Source organism: Phoenix dactylifera, chromosome 4, assembly GCF_009389715.1.
Source record: "Phoenix dactylifera cultivar Barhee BC4 chromosome 4, palm_55x_up_171113_PBpolish2nd_filt_p, whole genome shotgun sequence".
Taxonomy (NCBI): domain Eukaryota; kingdom Viridiplantae; phylum Streptophyta; class Magnoliopsida; order Arecales; family Arecaceae; genus Phoenix; species Phoenix dactylifera.
In genome coordinates, this window is record NC_052395.1 from 25,355,998 (window position 1) to 25,375,177 (window position 19,180).

Here is a 19,180-nt window from a genome sequence, read left to right on the forward strand (position 1 = left end):
GTAACGGTGGTTGTCCAAGTGGATCATCATGACAGACTTTTTCCCTTCCACTAGACACAAGTCCCGGGAGAGATGCCGATGCCGAAACCAAAACGTAAACCAACCAGAACTATAAAAAAAAGCATATAATATTGTAACAGAGAAAAGACAAGGAGCTTGTGATGGCTAGGATTCTAGACATTTTCTCAAGCCACATCAACCTAGGTCCCCACCGCGGAAGAAGTTCAATAGCAACTGATTCCTCTCATTGTCTCATGGTGGCCTTTCTAGGTAATAGTGTTGGTCTGAAGAAAACTAACCCCTTTAATTTCTTGGTTATGGTCAGCATCAAGGACAAGCTATGTGAAATAATTGTTCGCATCGTCATTAGATTGACGTTATAAATGTGAGAACCCGTGCGAGCGTGTGTTTAGTCCCACATCGGTTATTCGCTGGGTAGATTTTGGGTACTTGTACAGGATCAAGGAATCCAAATAATACCTTCCGGCTAGCCATTTTGGGTGAGGTCCTGAGTTGTTACAAATGGTATCAGAGCGGACCCAGCCCATAACCTATGTGGACTAGGAGACACTGCAGCACGGATCCATTGGGGCTGACCACGGGCCAATCGTGGTATTTGTGATTAGATTTGAATAGTTTTGAACCCTTAGCCCGACGAGGACGTCAGGGCTTGAACGGGAGGAGTATGTGAGGATCCGTGCGAGCGTGTGTTTAGTCCCACATCGGTTATTCGCTGGGTAGATCTTGGGTACTTGTACAGGATCAAGGAACCCAAATAATACCTTCCGGCTAGCCATTTTGGGTGAGGTTCTGGGTTGTTACAAAAACTAATTTGTTTATTTGGACATGTCGGATTTGTCTATTTGAATTACTAAATTAATTATAGATTTATTGAAAATTTTTTTTTTTTGTTAATCATAGGCCTTGCATGATATTTAGGGCACTACTCTAGGGCTCATGCGGCCGGTCACGTACCGGACCCGGATGCTGGGTTCGGGGCGTGACAATAAACGTGCAACTTGGGGTCTAGCGTCATCTCTAAAGTCTGCTTTTGACCAGTTGCGAGATTTTCGTACCGAACACGCTATATTTCATTCAGTTGATGCACCGGTAAACACGATCTTGCTTGCTTACCATCCACAAGCACAGGACTCTTATGCACAGGTTTAATCACACCGCTTAAAATTGAATACGCCATGAAAGTTTAACTCGAGCATGCTGGCGGGTTTCAAATTTCCAGCCTGAAAAATTAGCCCGGTTTCGGGATTGAACCCCAACGAAAATTTTCGACTTCAAACGCCCTTCCCCACCTCTTTCCAACTCCTGTTTTCTCTATCTCGTGTGCTCTTATACCTCGCTATTTTAATGTTGTACCAGATCATTATTTTAGAAATTTATTATTGCATCCTAACGGTCGTGGTTCAAGTGGATCAGCACGACGGACTTTTTCCTCTATCTTGAACAGGACGCAAGTTGGGGGAGAGATGCCGAAACCAAAATGTAAACCAACCAGAACCATAAAAAAAAGCATATAATTTTGTAACAAAGAAAAGGAAAGAAGCTTGTAATGACTAGGATTCTAGATATTTGTCTTAAGTCGCATCAAACTAGGTCCCCACTGCAGAAAAAGTTCGATAGCAACTGATTCCTCTCATGTTAGCCAAACTTGCAACTTGGAATCCAGCATTATCTCTAAAACCTGCTTTTCAACAGTAACGAGAGTCTCGTACCTGACACGCAATATTTTGTTTGATGACTTTAATACTGATTTGAAGGGAACAAGAAAAGTTTTGAACCAGAAGCAAACCATTTCTTTTTTATAAAATTCAGCCCGGCCCACCTTGACTGGCGCTATATTTTAGGGGAACTTGCTCAGCGGTCCATTTATTGACTGAACTTTAACATTAAATCCCTATTGACCGGTTGTTTAACAACCGGTCCATATATATTTTAACATTACTTTATGGGACAAAAATGCCCCCGCCTCTTCCATTCCCACCGAAGAAGGAGAAGAAAAAGGCAGCCGCCGGCCACGGCCCACCCCCTCCCGCGCCAGCCGCCGGCCACGGCCCACCCCCTCCCGCGCCTGCCGCCGGCCACAGCCCGCCCCCTCCTGCACCCGCTGCCCCCTTCCGCGCCGCCGGAATTACCTCCGCCCCCACGGTGGGGAGGTGCCAAAGAAGAGGAGCCGCTGCCCCCCCCGGTGGCGCCATCCTGCGGCCGCCACCGTCCGACCCCCTTCCATAGCTGCCGGCCTCGCGAGAGGAGAAGGAAGAAGAAAGAAGGAGAAGGGAAGAAGAGAAGAAAAAAAGAAAAAAAAAAGAAAAAAAAGAAAATGAAAGAAAAAGAAGAAAAGAAAATAAAATAAAAATAAAAATAAAATTAACTGTGTTCCTAGACAAGCTAACTGTGTTCACAAACAACTTAACTGTGTTCACAGACCTGGAGTCGACCCCTTAACAGCACGAGTCGACCCCTGCTCACCTGGAGTCGACTCTCAGGCTTTCCTAGACAACTTAACTGTGTTCCCAGACAAGTTAACTGTGTTCCCAAACAACTTAACTGTGTTCTTAGACAACTGTGTTCCTAGACAAATTAACTGTGTTCCTAGACAAGTTAACTGTGTTCCCAAACAACTTAACTGTATTCTTAGATAACTGTGTTCCTAAACAACTTAACTGTGTTCACAGACAACTAAACTGTGTTCCTAGACAACTATGTTCCTAGACAAGTTAACTGTGTTCCCAAACAATTTAACTGTCTTCCTAAACAACTGTGTTCCTAGACAAGTTAACTGTGTTCCTAGACAACTTAACTGTGTTCCCAGACAAGTTAACTGTGTTCCTAGACAACTTAACTGTGTTCCCAGACAACTTAACTGTGTTCCCAGACAAGTTAACTGTGTTCCCAAACAACTTAACTGTGTTCCTAGACAACTGTGTTCCTAGACAAATTAACTGTGTTCCTAGACAAGTTAACTGTGTTCCCAAACAACTTAACTGTATTCTTAGATAACTGTGTTCCTAAACAACTTAACTGTGTTCACAGACAACTTAACTGTGTTCCTAGACAACTGTGTTCCTAGACAAGTTAACTGTGTTCCCAAACAATTTAACTGTGTTCCTAAACAACTGTGTTCCTAGACAAGTTAACTGTGTTCCTAGACAACTTAACTGTGTTCCCAGACAAGTTAACTGTGTTCCCAGACAAGTTAACTGTGTTCTTAGACAACTTAACTGTGTTCCCAGACAAGTTAACTGTGTTCCCAAACAACTTAACTGTGTTCCTAGACAAATTAACTGTGTTCCTAGACAAGTTAACTGTGTTCCCAAACAACTTAACTGTATTCTTAGATAACTGTGTTCCTAAACAACTTAACTGTGTTCACAGACAACTTAACTGTGTTCCTAGACAACTGTGTTCCTAGACAAGTTAACTGTGTTCCCAAACAATTTAACTGTGTTCCTAAACAACTGTGTTCCTAGACAAGTTAACTGTGTTCCTAGACAACTTAACTGTGTTCCCAGACAAGTTAACTGTGTTCCTAGACAACTTAACTGTGTTCCCAGACAAGTTAACTGTGTTCCCAGACAACTTAACTGTGTTCCTAGACAAGTTAACTGTGTTCCCAAACAACTTAACTGTGTTCCTAGACAACTGTGTTCCTAGACAAATTAACTGTGTTCCTAGACAAGTTAACTGTGTTCCCAAACAACTTAACTGTATTCTTAGATAACTGTGTTCCTAAACAACTTAACTGTGTTCACAGACAACTTAATTGTGTTCCTAGACAACTGTGTTCCTAGACAAGTTAACTGTGTTCCCAAATAATTTAACTGTGTTCCTAAACAACTGTGTTCCCAGACAAGTTAACTGTGTTCTTAGACAACTTAACTGTGTTCCCAGACAAGTTAACTGTGTTCCCAAACAACTTAACTGTGTTCCTAGACAAATTAACTGTGTTCCTAGACAAGTTAACTGTGTTCCCAAACAACTTAACTGTATTCTTAGATAACTGTGTTCCTAAACAACTTAACTGTGTTCACAGACAACTTAACTGTGTTCCTAGACAACTGTGTTCCTAGACAAGTTAACTGTGTTTCCAAACAATTTAACTGTGTTCCTAAACAACTGTGTTCCTAGACAAGTTAACTATGTTCCTAGACAACTTAACTGTGTTCCCAGACAAGTTAACTGTGTTCCCAAACAACTTAACTGTGTTCCTAGACAACTGTGTTCCTAGACAAATTAACTGTGTTCCTAGACAAGTTAACTGTGTTTCCAAACAACTTAACTGTATTCTTAGATAACTGTGTTCCTAAACAACTTAACTGTGTTCACAGACAACTTAACTGTGTTCCTAGACAACTGTGTTCCTAGACAAGTTAACTGTGTTCCCAAACAATTTAACTGTGTTCCTAAACAACTGTGTTCCTAGACAAGTTAACTGTGTTCCCAGACAAGTTAACTGTGTTCCTAGACAACTTAACTGTGTTTCCAGACAAGTTAACTGTGTTCCCAAACAACTTAACTGTGTTCCTAGACAACTGTGTTCCTAGACAAATTAACTGTGTTCCTAGACAAGTTAACTGTGTTCCCAAACAACTTAACTGCATTCTTAGATAACTGTGTTCCTAAACAACTTAACTGTGTTCACAGACAACTTAACTGTGTTCCTAGACAACTGTGTTCCTAGACAAGTTAACTGTGTTCCCAAACAATTTAACTGTGTTCCTAAACAACTGTGTTCCTAGACAAGTTAATTGTGTTCCTAGACAACTTAACTGTGTTCCCAGACAAGTTAACTGTGTTCCTAGACAACTTAACTGTGTTCCCAGACAAGTTAACTGTGTTCCCAAATAACTTAACTGTGTTCCTAGACAACTGTGTTCCTAGACAAATTAACTGTGTTCCTAGACAAGTTAACTGTGTTCCTAAACAACTTAACTGTATTCTTAGATAACTGTGGTCCTAAACAACTTAACTGTGTTCACAGACAACTTAACTGTGTTCCTAGACAACTGTGTTCCTAGACAAGTTAACTGTGTTCCCAAACAATTTAACTGTGTTCCTAAACAACTGTGTTCCTAGACAAGTTAATTGTGTTCCTAGACAACTTAACTGTGTTCCCAGATAAGTTAACTGTGTTCCTAGACAACTTAACTGTGTTCCCAGACAAGTTAACTGTGTTCCCAAACAACTTAACTGTGTTCCTAGACAACTGTGTTCCTAGACAAATTAACTGTGTTCCTAGACAAGTTAACTGTGTTCCCAAACAACTTAACTGTATTCTTAGATAACTGTGTTCCTAAACAAGTTAACTGTGTTCACAGACAACTTAACTGTGTTCCTAGACAAGTTAACTGTGTTCCTAGACAAGTTAACTGTGTTCCTAAACAATTTAACTGTGTTCCTAAACAACTGTGTTCCTAGACAAGTTAACTGTGTTCCTAGACAAATTAACTGTGTTCCTAGATAACTTAACTGTGTTCCCAGACAAGTTAACTGTGTTCCCAAACAACTTAACTGTGTTCCTAAACAACTGTATTTCTAGACAACTTAACTTTGTTCACAGACAACTTAACTGTGTTCCTAGACAAGTTAACTGTGTTCACAGACAACTTAACTGTGTTCACAGACCTGGGGTCGACCCCTGCTTACCTGGAGTCGACTCTCTCAGGCTTTCCAGAGAGCTGTTTTTTGCCTGATTTCAGGGGTCGACTCCAGCTCTTTAGGGGTCGACCCCAGCTCTTCAGGGGTCGACCCCTGAAGAGCTGGGGTCGACCCCAGCTCAGCATAAGTCTACAATAATTTTCTAATAACACTTAACTGTGTGCACAGTCGAAATAACTGTGTTCTGGGGTAGAATAAGTGTGTTCCGGGATGATTTAAATATGTTCCAAGCTTATTTAACCGTGTGTCATGTTAGATTAAGTGTGTTCCAAACTTATTTAATTGTTCCAAGCTTATTTAACTTTATTTTTATTTTTTTCTTTTTTTCTTTTTTTTTCTTTTTTTTTCTTCTCTTCTTCCCTTCTTCTTCTTTCTTCTTTTTTCTCCTTCCGCGAGCTGGCGGCACACAGTTAAGTTGTCTGCGAACACAGTTAACAGGACTGTGCACACAGTTAAGTGTTCTTAGAAAATTGTTGTAGAAGTGAGCGAGTCGACCCAAGATTTTCACAAGTCGACCCCAGCAGAGCAGGAGTCGACCCCAGTTCAAACTTTTTCTTTTCTTTTTCTTTTTTTTCTTCTCTTCTTCCCTTCTTCTTCTTTCTTCTCTTCCCGCGAGGCCGGCGGCGCCGGAAAGGGGCTGGGCCACGGCGGACGCTGGAGGAGGGCGGGCCGTGGCCGGCGACAGCCGCAGGACGCGGGACAGCGCCCTTCTTCGTCTTCTTCGGCACCTTCCCACCATGGGGGCAGCGGCGGAGGCATTCCCGGCGGCGCGGCCGCGGGAGGGGGCTCGGGAGGAGGCGAACCGGGCCGGCGGCGGCCGCGGGAGGGGGCAGGCCGCGGTCGGCAGCAGCCGCGGCTGGGAGATTACAGTTTGGAAAGTCTCTGAAATTCTTCTTCTTCGGAAGGATGGGATATCATGAGGGAAGGGGCATTTTCGGTATCTTATTTCAAAATAAAAGGGGCTCAAGGACCGGGAATTACAGTTTGGAAAGTTTCTGGACCGGTTGTTTTAGATTTAATTAACAAGGACTTTTTGTTATAGTGGAGTCTTTAGAGGGATGGGAAAGTCAATTACCCTATATTTTATGCAAATGATGCATTCGTAGACGCGGTCCTCTTTCCTTTCTGTCCACGAGCACGCGGTCTTCAATTGATGCACCTTGACTATAGGTTTAATCACACCACTTAACATTGCAAGTTAGGAAGAAGGCCGAGCGAGCAAGCTTTCTATCTTCAGGTCACAGAGAACAAGACTACCACTTTGCAGCTGGAGTGTCCTCCAATATGGATCTGGGGATGATGGGAATGATGGTCGGAGGATGGTTTGCATCCCACGTCGCAGATAAACTGGCCGACAAGGTTTCGCTGCATTTGGACGACCGATATGATCTGCGCACGGGTGCGAAGGCTATGGCGGAGGATGTGAAGGCTAGACTTCCTCGTATCCGAGCCGTGATCCAGGCAGCGGAGGGGAGGCCGATCAGGGACCCAACGCTGGCCGCATGGCTGAGGCAACTCAAAGATGCTGCCTACGAGGCTGACGACGTGCTGGATGAGCTTGAATTCAAGGAGCTTCATGATAAGCTACACGGCAAGAGCAAGGTGAGCGACTTCGTATCCCCCGCTGTTAAGCTTCTCAAGCATTTTATTATGTCCGACGATAACCTGAAAAACTTGAAAAATCTTGCGGGAAATCTTGAAAAGATTTATCTTGATATCAATTGTATGGAAGAACAATTAAAGGACTACAACTCACAGCAGAGAAGTGTGACCAGAGAGACCAGCTCGATTATCCAGGACATTGTGGTTGGGAGAGACAAAGAAAGAGACATGATATTAGATGTGCTGTTGCATTTAGCTGATGAACCGGAATCTAGCATCAAATGTGGGACTGGGAGTAGTAGCTACCCGAGTCTTGGTGTTCTTCCTATAGTAGGCATTGGGGGTGTTGGCAAGACTGCTGTGGCTCAACTTATTTATAATGATGAAAGAGTAGCAAGGCATTTTGAGCTGAGGAAGTGGGTCTATGTGTCCGATAATTTTGATGTCAAGCGGATTTCTAGAGAGCTGGCATATGACTCGGTGCACGACCGAATCCCGGACGATATTAGTTTGAATGGCATTCTAGGGAAAGTTAGAGATGCCACGAGGAACAAGAGGTTTTTGCTTGTCCTTGATGATGTGTGGGACGAGACAGGTAGCAATTGGAGAGAACTCCGTGGTGTCTTAACATCTGGAGCGAAAGGAAGCATGGCTCTGGTGACAACACAAAGTCCAATAGTAGCAGAAGTTATGGGCACGATGGACCCGATAGAACTGAAGAGCCTACAGGAAGATGACTACTGGATACTTTTCGAACATTGTGCGTTCGGTGAAAAAATTCTTGAGGAAGAGCGAAGGGAAAAATTGCAAATAATAGGAAGGAAAATATCTGAAAAACTCCATGGTTTACCTCTAGCTGGGAAGGTACTGGGAAGTTTATTGAACTCCAAACTGGATGAGGATTACTGGAAGATGATCTTAGAAAGTGAGTGGTGGGAACAAGAATATGTTTTAGATAATATCCTTCCATCTCTGGCTTTAAGTTACGAACACTTGAATGCAAATTTAAAGCAATGCTTCGCTTACTGTTCCATATTTCCCAGGAGCTATGTTTTCGAAAAAGATCGGTTAGTCCAGATGTGGATGGCTCAAGGTTTTATCCAGAACAAGAGTCGGGTAAGAATGAGAATGGAGGACATCGGGGGTCAGATATTTGACGAATTAACTCGCAGGTACTTCTTTCTACCAACTCTGACCGACAAGTATGTGATGCATGATCTGATCAGAGAATTGGCAGTTTTTGTTTCGTTGGATGAATGCTTGGTCATCAGCGATGAGAAAGGAGAAATTCCAGAGACAATTCGACACCTGACTCTTAGGACTGATAAAAAAATGAATGCAATTATGGACACGTGTAGACTTCAAAACCTACGGTCCATTTTATTCTTTGGTGATTATGATTCTGAAAATTTTTATAGTTTTCTTGATGGCATGTTAAAACAATCAAAAAGCCTGCGTCTCTTGGATTTATCTTACAGTCACCTGAAGCTGGATAAGCTACCGGATGCTATCAGTGGGTTATCACATCTAAGATACTTAGATGTCTCCTGCACTAAGATCAGACACCTGCCCAAATCATTTGGTAGGCTTTGCCATCTTCAAGTTCTGAGGATGCCATCCTGCCACCTTAAAAGGTTACCTGAAGACATGAACAAATTAATCAACTTGCGGCATTTATACGGGGAGCAGACACAATTTCTCTAATTACTGGGATTGGAGATCTTATCAACCTTCAAGAATTAGAGGAATTCCGAGTCACAAAGAAGAGGCGACATGAGATTGGAGAGTTGAAGGGCTTGAGAAATCTTCGGAGACGGCTTGCGATCAAGAATCTTGAGAATGTCAATAGTAAGGAGGAGGCCATGGAGGCGATGTTGAAAGACAGAGAACATCTAACTGCATTGAATTTAATGAAGAAATTAGATGCAAGAAGTCTTCCTGATGCGGAGAAGGAGATATTTGAAGGCCTCCAACCACATCCAAGTCTTAAAGAGCTGACCATCAGGGGCTATGAAGGTATCGAATTTCCAACTTGGTTGGTGGAAAGCAACTTTCTCGCCAATCTAGAATTTATTTCTCTTGATTCTTGTGTCAAGTTGGAGAGTCTGCCGCCATTAGGGCAGCTGCCTTTCCTCAAGGAACTTCATCTCGCTAACATGCCTGCCGTAAAACGAATTGGTCGTGAATTTTATGGTGACACTGGTGTGGCATTTCCATTCCTCGAGGCACTAACATTTAAGGGCTTCTGGAAATGGGAGGAGTGGTTGGAACCAGATGGCGCACAATTTTTACCTCGCCTCCGTATACTCGAACTCCGTGGTTGCGACAAGCTAAGGAAAGTACCCCTCCTCTTCCAGTCATCGCTTGTACAGCTCAGCATCAAACACTGTGGTGACTTCGGCAGTGCACTGCCCGGATGTTTGCAGAGTCTCACCTTTCTCACCCAGCAACAGATCAAGGATTACCACGCCCAACTATCTCTTTGTTTATCAAATTTGAGTGCCCTCAAACATTTGGAACTTCGGAATTGCAGGAAGATGAAGTTAGTTGGGGGGTTACAGTTTCTTACTACTCTTGAAAGCCTAGATCTCAGAGCATGTCCTAAGATCATCGAGTCCTCAGAACCTGTGCAGCTCCGCGAGGAGCAGGGACTGCGAACTCTCAATCGTCTCACCATAGACGACACGATCCTACTTCAAAATCTGTGGATTCTGTTGGGAAGCCTCCCCTCACTGCAACGGATGCATATTCGTTGGTGTCATGGTATGACCAACTTTACCAGGGAACAGGAGCTATGGTTCCAGCAACTGACATCCCTTCAAGATCTGGAGATTTATTACTGCGAGAACGTAGAAAGCCTACCTACTTCTTTGGCAAATTTTCCCTCCATCAGGAAGTTACATATATTCTACTGCCCCAAGGTTAGCTCACTGCCAGGGAATGGCCTGTCTACTTCGCTCAAAGAATTACACATCGATGGATGCCCTTTGTTGAAGGACCGATGCCAAAGAGGAGGAGCTGATTGGCCAAAGATTGCTCACATACCTTTCATACGTATTGATACCAAAACCATACAAATGCTGTGAAAAGAGAATTCGATGCCGCTCCTACATCCATTCTTCAGGTAACCTTCAAGTCCTGTACATAGATACATGTGACTCGCATAATCATATACATGGATTAATTGGAGATTCTCATTAATGCCCTGTAATACCCCGGAGAAAAAAAAAAAAAAAAAAAAGGAAGGTTTGACGGGCCGGCCCGAAATGACCGGGCCCATTCCCCTTATTACGATCGTGCCCTAGGCACGATCGTGGAAGAGGAGGGTTGCAAGGGGGGCGGCGGCGGCGTGAGGACGATCGCCGGAGGAGACCCAGCGCCGGAGCTGAGAACCGGCCGGCCGTGGAGGAAGCCGGAAAGCCTTTCCTCCCTTCAAGAGGATCCCCACCAATCGCACGAAGAGGCCTCGGATCCGTGGGTTTACTCACGGATTTCTCCATCGATTCCTCGCCGGAAAGGTCACCGGAGCACGCCGTCGGACCGAGGTAAGTGGGGCTCCCTTCCTTATGCTTCTTGTTCTGGATTTTGGGTGGCGTTGGAGGGGTTTTTGGTCGGTGAATCGTCGGAGAAGAGCCCGAAACAGGGTACCCCTGTTTCGGCCTCTCTCTTCCCGATCCCGCCGCCGCCGGTCGCCGGGTTGGCCGGGATTCATGGCAGGTGGGTTGGTCGGGTCTGTGAGGGGGTCGGAGAGGGTTTGTATGTGATGAGGGAGGGTGGATCCGAGGTCTTCTTCCTCGGGATCCCATCCTCTCCTCCTCTTCCCCTCGTCGGTTGGCCACCAGCGGCGACGACGGCGGTTGGGTGCCGTCGGGTGGAGGCCGAGCCACCATCACGGTGGCTGTGAGGGTCCGTGCGGGTCCTCCGTGGATGATGGGGGAGGAGGAAGGGAGGAAAGAGGGCTTCCGGTTCTTGGGAGAAGAAGAGGAAGAGACCACCTCTTCCTCCCTCTCTTGGCCGGCCACCATCGTCGGCGACTGCAACAGTAGCGGCCGGCGATGGTTCAGCCAGTGATGGCCGTGATGACAGGTTGGGGAGGGAGAGGGCACAGCCACCATGGCTGCTTTCCTTGGACCAAGGTAAATAGAAGGGAGATGTACTCCCAACCATGAAGGATTTTCCTTTCTTTTGGTCTTTTCACTGGGACCAGCCATCGTCGCCGGCATGGCAGCGGCCCCGGCTGGCGACGACACAGGCTGGTGGTACAAGGGTGGGGGTCGAGCCACCCCGACTGCCCTAGATCTGGAAGGATTGAGATGTTTGGGGACCTGGTGATGGACCCCATAGTAGATGTGAATTATGTTTTAGAATATTTAAATATTGAATAATTTAGTCTGTGAAATATAATTGATGTTGTAGGGGAAGAGTCAGCGGTACCAGGAGGTTTTGATCAGGAGACTCAGCACCCCAGCTCGTAGGTTGTGATCCGGATCCGTATTTGAGTCAGTCCACAAATTTCTGTAAGAATTCCCACATCTGAGCACCTCTATGTATATATTTGATTTATCGTTGGATTTATTTTATAATTATGTTGTTATTTGTTTTATGAGCTGATATGACACATATGAGGTGTGCATTTTGTTTATTGTGAAAATATTGAAATAATTAAATTGGAAAGAAATGACATATTTTTGAGAATTTATGAAAATATGTGATGTGAGTAAAATGTGGTTAAAACATGTAAACTAGACATGTAAATTGGGTTGGACTAACCTTGTCATGAGATAGCCTCTACGAGCTTATGCGTAGGATAGCTGCCACGAGCTGATGCGTGGGATAGCCTCCACGGGCTTACACGTGGGATAGCCTCTACGAGCTTATGCGTAGGATAGCCTCCACGGGCTTACGCGTGGGATAGCCTCTACGAGCTTATGCGTAGGATAGCCTCCACGGGCTTACGCGTGGGATAGTTGCCACGAGCTTATGCGTGAGATTTGTGCAGTCTTGGACTGGGTCATGGTCTCGGTTAGTCCAAAGCCAGAAGTGAAAAACTTTGAAACTTGGGAATCAGAGTAATATGTGAATGGATCACATAATGTGAAAAAGGATTTATGTATATGTACTGATATATACACTTGTTGTTTGTTGAGTTTTTGAAATGATGAAATGACATTTATTTGTTACTTTGATGATTTTATCATTATTACTGTGTATGGCTGTTGGGATTCTTACTGGGCTGGAAAAGCTCATACTACACTTACATTTTTTTTCAGAGGCATTGGATTCGTAGAATCTGTCGGGTGGGACAAGAAGTAAGCTCGATCTGGAATCAGACTGCTAGATAGTTAGAAGCAGCTTATCTTTTATTGATGAACATTTAAAAATCTTGTAATTGAACCGATTGTTTATTTGGACATGTCGGATTTGTCAATTTCAATTAATTAATTAGTTGTGGATTTATTGAATTGTTGTTTATCTTAGGCCTTGCATGATCTTTAGGGCACTGCTCTAGGGCTCATGCGGCCGGTCGCGTGCCGGACCCGGGAGTTGGGTTCGGGGCGTGACATGCCCGGACCTTGTTCTCCTTTGCAGTTCCACTGGGAAGTGTAACCACTAGTATATGGACATGCAATGCCAACATAAGGCCCAATGGCTGATGATATTTGGCCTCTTCTTCCTCTTGATCTTAACCAGCAATTGGGCATGTCATGCCGCTGCTTTGTCTTCTGACCAGGTTAGCATGAAAACTTATGATTTGCATTATGGGCTGCACCTGAGTCTCCTAACATTGTTTTGTATTGTTTTTATTATAATTAGGTAAGATAATAATTTTGGCAAAGAACTTATCTTTGAGCGTTGTCTTGCAGGAAATATATGCTGTCTTTTTATTCATTGTATCTTTTTTGCTATATAATTTTGGTCACATAATTATCCTTTTAACATTATTTTTGGCCATTGCTTTAATTATAAATTATTAATATTTATATTTCCATATACTTAATTTAATGTCAGGTGAGCAATGTGGGAAGCGGTGATGGGAGAATCTTTGGCTGTTTGCCTTGCTCTCAAGCCTACCTTGCCAGCTCTTATTTTGATCACCGCAATAGCCTGCTCGAATCGGATTTTCATGATTTTTTAGCTCAAGAATTCGGCACAGGTGACTTGTGTAGAGGGCTGGCTAATGATATGAATGTGCTTGGACTTGCAGACCTGCACCGACATCTGAGCGGTGACGGTTCTCATCGACACTTGGTTTCTGCCTTGAGATTTGTTAACCGATCAGATGCTATGAAATGGCTTGATTCTCACTCTTGTGAAGCAGTGATTATTGAAAGACTTCCAATTGGAGCCTTTGCAGATCCATTTGAGCTACAACATCTTGTCCACCGTAGAGGTAGAAAGCTTATCATATTCTAGCAACAAAGCCAATTGACTTACTCCTTTGTTAAGTGTTGATAACTTCCCTCCCCTGCAGCCTTTCTTGATGCTGCCGTTTTTGGAGACTCAAATCTGGAATTACCCTCTGCTCTGTCCAACAGATCAATTGTTGAAATTCACATGGATATTAGTGTTGAGAAAAATGTGCCTCGAAACTCGAAACGACTGCAAATTGAATTCGGCTCAAGTTTGCTTGAAAAAAAAGTCTGTGCCAACTGAATGGAGTCGACTCCTGCAGAGCTGGAGTCGACTCCTATGAAGCTTGAGTCGACCCCAGGGATGAGAGGGTCGACTCGCATCTGCCACAGTGAAGAAACAGAGAGCAGTTTTCTGGGTTGCTTGCAGGAGTCGACTCCAGTCCTGCAGGAGTCGACTCCAGTCCTGCAGGAGTCGACTCCAGCTTTGCAGGAGTCGAATCCAGTCATGCAGAAGTCGACTCCAGCTTTGCAGGAGTCGACTCCAGTCCTGCAGGAGTCGACTCCAGCTCTGCAGGAGTCGACTCTCTCAGAAAGACAGAACGTGCCAGTTTCGGTGCTGATACTTGGAGTCGACCCGAGGATGTCCGAGTCGACTCGAACTTATCAGGAGTCGACCCCTGAAAGTGAGGAGTCGACTCCTGATCACGGGATTGATTGAAACGGTGGCAAGATGGGTTTTTTTTTGACTTAGGGTTTTGTAGGGAAGTTTCCTTATGTGTTGAAAACCTATAAATAGGTTTTTTTGTGAACCCTAGAGAGGATGAGAGCGGCTGTAGTGAGTTTCTTTTGGAGTCCTATCTCTCTTGTAAGCCCTAGGTGTGCAATCTCCAACAGGAAGAGAGATCATTGTAACCCTTGCTGAATATATTGAATCTGTGCGTGTGGCCTTCGTGGACGTAACCCGTATTGGGGTGAACCACGTAAAATTGTTGTCTTTGTGATTGTTTGATTTTATTCTCTACTTCTTCTTCTTCTCGATTCGTCTTTCCGCAATTTGGATCCAGAAAGGGAATAGTACGATCGAGAGGGTGAGTGCTTTCATCCCGCAACAACTAGTATCAGAGCTACGTTCCCTGTGTCCCAATGGCTGACGAAGGAAGATTGAGGATAGAGAAATTCAACGGACAGAACTTTGGTGTGTGGAAGATGCAGATGGAAGATTACTTGCTCTCAAAGGATCTGGATCTACCACTGGGCGGAGAAGAAGCGAAGCCGACAGACATGCCGTCGGAGAAGTGGGAGCGTCTTGATAAGAAGGCGCTCGCCGCTATCCGTTTGTCCTTGGCATCGGAGATCCTCGCCAATATATCCAAAGTAAAGACTGCAAAAGATTTGATGGACACACTGGCTTCCATGTATGATGAGCCAACAGGAGCGAACAAGGTATTCCTGATTCGACGATTATTCACTTTGAAGATGAGAGACAGTGGGAGTGTTCATTCACATCTGAGTGAATTCAATACCCTATGTGCCCAATTGGAATCTGTGAAGATCACGTTCACTGATGAGGTGAAGGCGTGGGCTCTTCTAGGTCAGATGCCTGAAAGTTGGGAAGGCTTTATCACGGCTGTTAGTAATTCTTCGGGAAAGACTACAGCGAGGTTTGATGAAGTGGTAGCTCTTATTCTGAGTGAAGAGGCTCGAAGGAAAACCCTGGATCCATCAGCAAGTTCATCTGGGAACGCGCTGGCTTTTGAAGAACGTGGAAGGACTTCAAAGAAGGGAGACAGAAATAGGGGTGGACGATCCAAGTCTAGAAACAAGTCTAGACCTCTTGGAAAGTGCTGGAATTGTGGGCAGAAGGGTCACTTGAGAAAAGACTGCAAAGTGTCGAAGAACAATGGTGGTTCTGACACTAAAGCAAGTGCTAATTTAGCCGAAACTGCAAGTGAAGATGATGCCCTGATACTTTCCTGTGATATTCATCCAGAGTCGTGGATAGTCGACTCAGGTGCCTCGTTCCATGCTACTGGAAACAAGGCAATCATCTCAAACTATGTTGCAGGTGATCACGGCAAGGTGTATCTTGGTGATGGAAACAGTTGCAACATCGTAGGGAAGGGAGATGCTCAGATAAAGACATCAAGTGGGATGACTTTAACTCTGAAAGATGTGCGACATGTACCCAAACTGGCTCGAAATCTGATTTCGGTAAGTCAGTTGTCGGATTTGGGGTTTGTGACCACCTTCAATGATGATGCTTGGAAGATCATTAAGGGAGCCTTGGTGATTGCTCGAGGTGCAAGGTCAGGAACACTATACATGACAGCTGATACTGATTCCACCGTCAGTACTGCAAATCCGACTGTTGATGCAAGGACATGGCACATGAGACTTGGCCACATGAGTCAGAAAGGGATGAAGGTGATGATGACTAAAGGAAAACTGGGAGATCTGAAATCTGTGGATTTGAAATTCTGTAAAGATTGTGTACTGTCAAAGCAGAAGAAGGTCAGTTTTTCAAAAGGAGGTAGTACCAAGAAAAATTCTAAGTTGGAACTCGTACATACTGACGTGTGGGGACCAACTCAAGTGGCTTCTCATGCAGGAGCAAGGTACTATGTCACGTTCATCGATGATGCTACCCGAAAGCTATGGGTCTACTTCTTGAAGCACAAATCCGATGTATTTGAGAAGTTCAAGAGGTGGAAGGCTCTAGTGGAGAATGAGACAGGTCAGAGATTGAAGTGTCTCAAGTCTGACAATGGGGGCGAATACTGCAGTGATGAGTTTGAGGTTTTTTGTGCCTCAGCTGGAATTCGAAGACTGAAGACGGTTCCAGGAACGCCACAGCAAAATGGCGTTGCAGAACGCATGAACCGCACCATCAACGAGCGGGCACGATGCATGAGGCTTCATGCGGGGTTGCCGAAGATTTTTTGGGCGGAAGCGGTCAGTACAGCAGTGTATCTGATCAACAGAGGGCCTTCAGTTGCATTGGAGCTTGGACTGCCGGAGGAAGCATGGACTGGGAAAGAGGTGAAACTATCTCACTTGCGTACCTTTGGTTGCATCTCTTACGTGCTCGATACTGCAGACAATCGAACCAAGCTGGATGCAAAGTCAAAGAAGTGCACATTCATTGGGTACGGTGGTGATGATTTTGGATACCGACTCTGGGATGCGACAGATCGGAAAGTCATCAGGAGCAGAAATGTTGTATTCAATGAAGAGGTTCTGTACAAGGACCTGCAGCAACAGACGGGCCAAGGCAACAAAGCTGTAAAATCGGAATATGCAGAGCTGGATGATGAAACAATGTCTCGAGACGATGAAGAAGTTGCTGAGCCAGTGGGAGAAGCACAGCAAGAAGAAGAACTGCCAGCTGATATTCCGATTGCTTTGCGCAAGGGTAAAAGAAACAGAAAAACTCCGTCTAGGTATGCTGACTCCCTACAATACTTGTTGCTTACGGATGGTGGTGAGCCAGAAAGCTATAAGGAGGCTTTACAGATCGAAGCCAGTGACAAGTGGAAGCTTGCCATGGATGATGAAATGGATTCCCTATCATCTAACAGGACGTGGGACTTGGTTCCACTTCCGAAGGGGAAGAGAGCTTTGCACAACAAGTGGGTATACAGACTAAAGCTTGAACCAGATGGTTCTGAGAGGTTCAAAGCGAGACTTGTTGTCAAGGATTTTCAGCAGAAGGAGGGCATTGATTTTGACGAGATCTTTTCTCTAGTTGTGAAGATGTCTACTATCCGGATGGTGTTGAGTATAGTGGCAGCCAAAGACTTACATCTTGAGCAGCTTGACATCAAGACTGCATTTTTACATGGCGACCTTGAAGAGGAAATCTACATGAAGCAGCCAGAAGGATATGTAGTGAAGGGGAAGAAAGATTGGGTGTGCCGACTTCAGAAAAGTTTGTACGGGTTGAAACAAGCACCTCGTCAGTGGTACTTAAAGTTTGATCAATTTATGCTGAAGAATAAGTTTCAGAGGTGTAATGGTGATCATTGCTGCTACTTTAAGGGATTGAAAAGCTCATATATCATTCTACTTCTGTATGTAGATGATATGTTGGTGGCAAGTGCCAACATGGGAGAGATTGTGAAACTGAAGAAACAATTATCCCAGGAGTTTTCAATGAAGGACTTGGGTGAAGCCAAGAAAGTCCTTGGGATGCGTATCAGCAGGGACAGGAAGCTTAAAATGTTGAAGTTGTCTCAAGCAGAGTACATTGATAAGGTGCTGAAGCGGTTCAATATGGACGGGGCTAAAGCTGTGAGTACTCCGCTGGGCGCACACTTCAAGTTATCAAAGCAGGAGTGTCCGACTACGCAGAATGATCGAGATGAGATGAAGTATGTACCCTACTCATCAGCGGTCGGAAGCCTTATGTATGCCATGGTTTGCACGAGACCGGATATTGCCCATGCAGTGGGAGTGGTGAGCAGATACATGAGCGATCCAGGCCAGGAGCATTGGAGAGCTGTGAAGTGGATATTGCGGTATCTGAAAGAAACCAGAGACTTAGGACTATGCTATGGTGGTCCTGATGTTTGCCTATATGGTTTCGTGGATTCTGACATGGCTGGAGACATTGATGGCAGAAAGAGTACTACCGGGTATGTGTTCACGCTGGGAAGTGCTGCAGTTTCATGGGTTTCGAAACTACAGAAGATTGTAGCATTGTCTACGACCGAGGCCGAATACGTTGCTCTTACTGAAGCGAGCAAGGAGATGGTTTGGTTACAAGGTTTGATGAAAGAGCTTGGCATGGAGCAAGGCGATGCGAAGTTGTATAGCGACAGCCAGAGTGCTATACATTTGGCAAAGAATGCTGCTTTTCACTCAAGGACCAAACACATTGATATCAGATATCACTTTATTCGGTCACTCCTCGAAGAAGATTTTTTCCGGCTAGAGAAGATACATACAATGGACAACCCAGCAGATATGTTGACAAAGGTAGTTACTCTTGAGAAGTTGCACATATGTGCATCTTCTGTTGGTCTTCACAGCTAGAAGTGAAGACAGAGGTTCACACACATGGAGGATGATTGGAGATCATGTTGCTGATGGGGTTACGGTTGCTTCAGGCTTGTTTCTCGGCAAGTGGGAGATTGTTGAGAAAAATGTGTCTCGAAACTCGAAACGACTGCAAATTGAATTCGGCTCAAGTTTGCTTGAAAAAAAAGTCTGTGCCAACTGAATGGAGTCGACTCCTGCAGAGCTGGAGTCGACTCCTATGAAGCTTGAGTCGACCCCAGGGATGAGAGGGTCGACTCGCATCTGCCACAGTGAAGAAACAGAGAGCAGTTTTCTGGGTTGCTTGCAGGAGTCGACTCCAGTCCTGCAGGAGTCGACTCCAGCTTTGCAGGAGTCGACTCCAGTCATGCAGGAGTCGACTCCAGCTTTGCAGGAGTCGACTCCAGTCCTGCAGGAGTCGACTCCAGCTCTGCAGGAGTCGACTCTCTCAGAAAGACAGAACGTGCCAGTTTCGGTGCTGATACTTGGAGTCGACCCGAGGATGTCCGAGTCGA

The 19,180-nt window shown here is 44.8% G+C and overlaps 1 protein-coding gene across 1 annotated transcript; it reads left to right on the forward strand.

Moving 5' to 3' along the window:
* Positions 1-6,972: 6,972 nt before the first annotated feature.
* On the forward strand, positions 6,973-10,361 carry LOC103710853 (disease resistance protein RGA2-like). The gene is made up of 2 exons (XM_026806142.1): positions 6,973-8,857; positions 8,965-10,361. Exons 1-2 carry the CDS (start codon positions 6,973-6,975, stop codon positions 10,359-10,361), a joined length of 3,282 nt encoding a protein of 1,093 aa, XP_026661943.1.
* Positions 10,362-19,180: the final 8,819 nt, after the last annotated feature.